Raw genomic sequence first — 7,542 nt, forward strand, 5'->3', positions numbered from 1 at the left:
GCATAGTAAATTCTTCCAAATATCAGTATTAGTGGGCAAACATGATTTCAAAGTGATACTAACCATGTTTCTATAAAAATAAAAATAGAAGTGATATTAACCATGTTCACGGCTTTGACAACAGAAATGGTCCCATACGAAATGATCCATCATCCATGAGATTGACACTTTTTTCTGTTATGCAATCACATTTAAACTTTTTTATAATTGTATTACTCAAGTTGTTTAGCTTTCAGGTCGTTTAATCAATTTCTCCAAAAATAACAAAACAGAAATTTAACATCCTGCAAACCAATCAAACATCACCCCTTTATAACTCCCTCGCGACTAAGTCATTTAAATCAACTTTGAATGTTTCTTCTTCGATCTGATCCAACAACTGAACAAAAAAAATGAATACTGAAAAAAAATCGGAGAATGGTTGAACACAGAGAACCACCTATAGTGCCATAGCAAATTTCATCAAAGAAACAACACAAGTGTACAACACTACCTCGCGCTCCATAAAATTCCGTAATAAGTAAAAGCACTATAAAGAAAATTGTTAAGCAGGGATTATCTTCTATTCAATGCGCAGATACAGGCCTCAGTTGTATAATGCTCTGAAAATATTTGGTTCCAGAAAAAAAAAAAAAAAGGACAACAACCTATTAGCCGTGAATTTCAAAAGGGTCATTCATCAACAAAAGGTCAGGTCACCTTGAATAAAACCATTTTAAGAACTTCAGTCAAGAACTATTTGAAATGCTGACATCTGTGGCTGAATGAACCCCTTACCCCTCGCAATGAGGAAATGCTGACATCTTACAAGCTCCATAGTGGAACAAACTGCTCTTCTTTAATTTTGGTAAAAGGGGTTCGGTCAGCAATGGTAGAGAAGAATGGATATCTAACCTGACCTTCCTTCCTTCCTGCCACCTATTCTAGAAAAAGGTTTTTGCTTCTCATTTAAATTCTTAACAAGTCCCTCTTCGTGTCTGGTCACAATCCTCAGAGGGTGGGCTTCTGTGTTGAATACCCATTCATCTAATGGGATGACAGAAGAAGGTGAGAAGAGAAGATAAAAATACTTCAGGGTCTCCGCAAGAAAGAAGCTTTGCATCATGTTGTCTTTGACTCCACTATTAACCTGAGAAATGTGAACAAGTTATAATACATGAGTAGGCAGAATAGTAGCTTGAGATACTAAATGGTTGTCCAGCATTAGATAAATATCAAAAGAAGCAAGAAAGAAAATTGCCAGAAAATTAAGAGTAAGAAGATATGGCCCATGCCAACAATTCCATTGATCGAATAATATAAAGCCAAATATTCATCAAACAAAAGTAGGCAAGACCAAGTAGATTGTCCATGAATAGTAAAAGTCAATAGTCTCCTGCTTACGAGTATGGCTTATACCTCACATTCCAAAACCTCCAAATTATCAGACTAGACTATAACTGCAAAACCTAAAAACAACATTTTTTTCAATACCTAAAGCCTATGAAAATAAGTTAAGCATTCAATTGAGAAAAGGCACACATAGAACGCCTCTATATAATCTATCGAAGTACTTAATTCAATAAAGTCTTTCTTTAAAGAACCAGAACAAATGATCTAACTTTTGATAGGATGTACTTTACACAGAAACAATAATAATGTAAACAAAAACACATTATTAGATGTGAAATTGAGGTTTGCTTACATCCTTCAGTCCAACATAGCCTGACTCTATCCGGGAGTTCTTCTCAAAAGCTTGAAATATATTCCAACCCCATTCTTGGTACGTTTTGTTGCCAGTTAGACGCCAAAGGTAAAAGAGGGACTCAACTGTCTCTGGCCTCAGTATGTTCCATGATGTACCCACACTCATGTCCTTAAAGTTCAAAAATAAATTTCAGATTACACAATTTTCAAATTGCACAGCACAAATAAACTAATAACTAACCTGCCCAGAATGAAAGAAATAGTTCTCCCCAGCCAATTTTGTTGGAGTTGATTGGTAGAAGTTATAACATGTCCAAGCAAGCTGCAAAGAAAGGTACATATCTTCAGTGATTACCTCATAATATCAATATCATTGCACCATAAATATCCACATGCACTGGAGAAGGAATGCACAGTGTGATTCCCTATAGGTTGACTCCATATTAAAACATCACACACAGCCACTACTTCCACTAACATTGGATAATTATATGAATGACAACAAAATTCTTAGTTATAGACTTATAGCTCAACACATTCTCTGTTTTAAACCAATGATAAATTTCTTGCAAAAAGAAAGGGGGGACAGGTTTCCTGAAAGAAAACATAGATAGAAACATCCACCCCTCTCAACACTTTAAAATAAGCTTTAGAAATGCATGCTAATTTACCCGAGAGCAACAACAACAACAATAACAAAGCCTTATCTCACCAGGCGTAATTTACCCGAGAGCATAATATATAATAATATAAATGAAATTGATAACATCATGATTTGAATCCAAGCAGCTTAACAATTCCTAATCAGGAAAAAGATTAATAAACTTATATTGAGGTGAAAACCTTGAGTAAATTAACAGATCAAGATCAAAACTCAGTCAGTCAACAGAACAAGCACAAAAGGGTTTATTAAATTAAATAGGCTATCAAAATATACCTCTTCTGCAAGTGACAGAAACTTCTGTGAATCATCATCAGCACTGTAACCAAATGATCCCAAAGCAATCATCCCTGGAGCAAAGCATGCTAGTTCATCCATCTGTAGGTACTCAGTCGAATGAAAAATTATACCAACACTCAGAACATCATATGGTAAAATACTAAATATGACAATACAAATATTGTAAGTGCAATATCATACTTTGTCTGTTAGAGATCCTCCATTCTTCTCACATATATAAGCAAATGAAGATGGTGTTGATCTCCTAATCAAACTTGATAGACCTTTCATTGATTTCTCCCACATATCTCTGTTTTCAAGATTCCAAAAAGAAATGGATGGAAAAAGAAAAGGTTAAAAAACATTTACACTTATTCAATATTTTATGTGAAAGGAAAATTGAAATGTCTTTAACCATAAAATTTTAAAGATTAACATACAAATTCTCTCATCAATCCAAGGAATTAAAATTAGATTTTAGCCCCTACTGTCTACTACAACGACATGGATATCATTATGAATTCATCCATAACATATCAATCCAAAGGGCATAAAATGTGATAAAGTTGGTGCATTATTCTCACCTATAATGTTTTACGGCTGAAGTCTTATTCCCTTGTATCCAAACTTTGAGCAAGTACTCATAAAAACTGCAACAAGATTGTGTCAATCCCCAACATACCAAATCAACAAATACAGATAAAATTATTAGAATTTAACAATATCCAGTTCATATTAATCAATGCAGAAGTTTGTGATGATTATATCATGCAAAAGATGGCTGGTAAATTGTGTTAATACCTATCACCCATGGCCCCAAATGTGATGGGAGAGTAGCCTGCTGCCCCACTATGAGGATTAATGTAGATGGGAAGTAATCCATCATCAGGAAATGTTTTATTTAGCTGGGCTATTACATTTTCCACCTGAAATAGCATGGTGCAAACCAATGAGTGTATTGCTAGAAAATTTGCATGCACAAGCAATATACAAGTACTGGCATAAGCAAGTAACTGATGCCCTAAGCTATGTGATTAAAATATACAGTCAAGCCCCACAAAGTACAAATAAGGCTAGTAGTAGTGGTACAAACAGCCTGGCATTAATTAAGCATATTTAACACGTAAAGGGCACCAGCACTGCAATGCTTGCCTGTAATTATATCTGATTTTTTACCAACATAAATGTTACCACCCCAACCCAACTCGTCCCTTTGAAAATAGAGCATGTAGAATCAAAGTTAAAAACCTTCTGCTGATACTTCGGGTCTCCAGTCCTTTGGGATAGAACAATGAATTCCAGTTGTTCAGTGCCAGAATCTGCCAAGATACTCTCACCCTTAACAAAATAAAAACACAAGGATTATATAAACCCATTAAAGCCATATCTCTGACTCTAAGGGTAATAAAAATGTAAACAATGCCAGGTAGTTAAAATCAAGGACTACAACCCATTTAAGTAATATCCCAAATCTCCTACTGTTAAGTAAGACTGAAATGCATTAACAGAATTCTATAATTTACCCCAGTCCAACTAGGGTTGTGTGCTCGTCCATGTGACAAATTAATGATGTTGTAAGGAATTCCTGTAGGCGTATTCCATGCAGGCAATAATCTGTCTGCAATTTCTATTGCTTTGTTGAGGAAAACTTTGTCCCCTGAAAGATCATATGCACTAAGAAGACCACCTACTACTCTGGATTTTGGTGGAAATCGACCAACAAAGAAAAAGATTAAAAAAACAATATCAGTTGTCTAACACATGAGCTCAAAAATATAATTTTGTAAATGGGGAAGGGACTTCAACTGCAAAGTAAACTTTATAAAGTAACCTTATGGTTGTCTCAAAAACACTTGCTTCATAATCCTTGTTAAAATCCAAAGAGTTTGCAACCCATCTGTCAGAGCAATTTCTTATTATGACAAGGAATGCAACAAAGCATAACCCAGGGTATCACAATTAAACAGATGAATACAGCAAGCAACTGAAACAAATATAAATAACTACTGTGTCTCAATTCAGAAAAAATCAGCAATGAAGAGTGAGTAGGAGCAATAAATATGTATCCGGAATCAAACATTAAATCAGCATGAAGTTGCCCATGGTAGAGCATTAAAATTGAAAGAGAAAAATAGAAAACAATATAAAGTGAATTTTCTACTCTAAATGAAAGTATCTTTGCCGAATATAACTTTAGAAACAACCTTTGTTGTTCTAGAAACAACCTCACCATTATTGATTCCAAACATATATGGAGAAATGAGTGAAGCAAAAAAAGAACAAGATCACATGTTCATATTATAGAGTCAAGAGTTACGCTCACTCTCGTGCTTTCTGAAACTGTTCATTGAGACCCATAATATATAGCGTATCAAGAGAATCTATTAAAGTTGCTCCAAGACCTCCAAAGCTATTGACACCATTCTTTGATTGTGGCTGGTAGCACCAAAAAAAAAATAACGATTAATTTTTAAAAAATGTAAATTTAAAGAACAAATAAAATAATTATTTTTAGGAGAAAGAAACCAATATTTTATTATGCATTATTTAAGAACATGACATCATGAATTTAGTACAAGGACACATTCGTATCTTCTTTATAACTACATAATATTTACATCTAGGGAAAGAAGCTGAACTTGTGGCCTTAGAACAGAAACTTTAGACATACAGAACCCACAATGGAAAATACCTATAAAAACTATCATTAAATAAAAAGTGGTGATAGGTTGATGGGTTCATAATAGAGATTCACCATACCTGAAGTTCATCTTGGCCCCATGCATACTTCTCATAAGATCCCCAAGCATGAAGCATTGCTTCTTTTACTTTTTCCCTCCTCTCGATATCAATCGGATCATCTAGGACCTCTTTACTGGTCTTGGTAGCTTTTCTCAAGTCAGTCTTCCCAGAGGTACCACCTTGTTTGTTATTTAAATCGTCCAACTGAAAGAAATCTAATTGCTTAGCTCCCAAGAAGATTAGTGAAAAAAGGTTTCATAACACAATATTGCATTCATCAAATAAGAACCATTGTCCGTAAAACAGCTGCAATGAAAGGATTTACTAGCTAACAGCCAGAGGTGAGGATTTAGCTTTATGCAATATTGAATGCGGAATGATAATTCACATTCACACCGGAGGATTTTGTTAGGATCGGATTGCAAGTTATGGGACTTGAGTACCACAATGGAAGAATGGGAATCTAGTGTGGGGTCTATAAGGCCTTGGGATCTCCAACTACAAAAGTTAGCTATTGTGGTGAGGTTTTCCCAAGGTTCTTATCAGATTGAAGCAGGATTCATGTAGGAAATGCAAGATATGCACAGCCTAACTCATTGCTTGTGTTTATTCTTTGCAAAATAAAATGAAATGCTTCCTGAGAACTAAAGACTGGACTAGATGCAGCAGCAGAAGAAGAAGCAGCACACCCAAAAGATTAAAGCATTTGATAGTCTCTTACCAAATTTTGCAAACCAGTCACTTCTTTCCGCAGCTCAGAAATTTCAACCTGTATTTAGCAGACAGATAAGTTATAATACCAAAAATCCAAAAATAAAAAATATCATCCTCGCTTTACAAAGAAAATTACACTGAAAACAAAGCTGTAAACTAAAATCAAGTCAAAACAGCAGATCCTAGTTATGCCAAATAATCACCATCTGTCATTACAGTATTCTATAACTAACAGTAATTCCTAGTTGCAAGTTATGCAGGAATTAAATATGAAAGCTTGCATCTACTTAGATCAATATAAGATGTCAGACAGACAGTATGGCAGTGTCCCACATAGATTTCTTTGCTATATACAAATTGAAGACGGTCATCATAAGTAATCAACAACAACAACAATCTCGATCGATCTCAAAACACAACAACACAGAATTTCCGTACAAGTAGTGGCAAAATGATCCCCACATCACTGGAGGGAAAAGAACAAAAGAATCACAGATCGAAATCTCGAAGTTGGCAGAGCAGAAGGGTAAGTAAGATATACCTGGTGCTCTCTGACGAGAGTTTGACGGTCCCAGACAATGAAAGAGACGCCAACGAAAACGATGAAGAGCAGAGCAAGACGCTTTGGGCGCTTCAGGTAATAGGAGGGGTTGCAGTACCTCCATTTGCTGCTGCTAGTCACTGATCTGCTCCCTCTCGCCATTTCCAAACAAAGATCTAAGCTTAAGACCAACCTTGTCCTGTTTCGTTGCAAACCAACAAATTCTTATTCTTAATAAACAAAACGGCCGGTCCTTCGTTCCTTCAAATCTACGTATTTGTTTGTCGGAATGCGAACAACCCAAGAGGTTTGAGGGTTTATAAGAAGATTCGTTTGGCTAATTAAAAAACGCGTTAAAATTAAAACTATATATGGCTATGAAGAAGTAGATGAAGTTGGAGATGGAATGGATAATAGCAAGTCAAGTCAAACTGTTTTGCAAACTGAACAAGTTGAGAGAGGGAGAGGAAGCCGAGACTTCAATTCTCCACGGCATGGGTCCCATTTGCTAAATTCAAGTCAATTCCTTTGAAAAACAATGAATATTCAACACAAAATAAATAAATAAAACATCCTATAACACTCTTTCTAATTACCAAAACCACCTTATCATTTTATCACTAAATAAATAATTTAGTGAATACTATTGTTTAATTTTACTAATATATTTTTTTAAAAAATATTTTCCTAAAGTGTCCTTCGTTTAAAAAATAAAATTTTATTCAACATATAGCCTCAGTCAATTAAAAGATATTTTTTATTGATATTATTAAATAAGGTGATAGAAGTCAAAATTTTCCTAAAGTGTCCTTTGTTTAATGTTACTGTTTGTTTGAAGTATGATGATTTGTACCACATAACTAAGATTGTTCTGGATCATTCTCATGATATTAGTCCAAACAAAGGAAGGTTGTTCAAG

At 34.8% G+C, this 7,542-nt stretch overlaps 1 protein-coding gene across 1 annotated transcript; it reads right to left on the reverse strand.

The window, feature by feature from the left end:
* Positions 1-421: 421 nt before the first annotated feature.
* On the reverse strand, positions 422-7,083 carry LOC114418021 (mannosyl-oligosaccharide 1,2-alpha-mannosidase MNS1-like). The gene is made up of 14 exons (XM_028383145.1): positions 6,624-7,083; positions 6,090-6,137; positions 5,387-5,572; positions 4,950-5,062; positions 4,458-4,523; positions 4,150-4,321; positions 3,875-3,964; positions 3,428-3,552; positions 3,211-3,276; positions 2,828-2,936; positions 2,624-2,725; positions 1,928-2,008; positions 1,685-1,855; positions 422-1,129 (listed from the first exon to the last, which is right to left on the reverse strand). Exons 1-14 carry the CDS (start codon positions 6,783-6,785, stop codon positions 890-892), a joined length of 1,731 nt encoding a protein of 576 aa, XP_028238946.1. The 5' UTR covers positions 6,786-7,083; the 3' UTR covers positions 422-889.
* Positions 7,084-7,542: the final 459 nt, after the last annotated feature.

Source organism: Glycine soja, chromosome 7 (assembly GCF_004193775.1).
Source record: "Glycine soja cultivar W05 chromosome 7, ASM419377v2, whole genome shotgun sequence".
Classification (NCBI taxonomy): Eukaryota; Viridiplantae; Streptophyta; class Magnoliopsida; order Fabales; family Fabaceae; genus Glycine; species Glycine soja.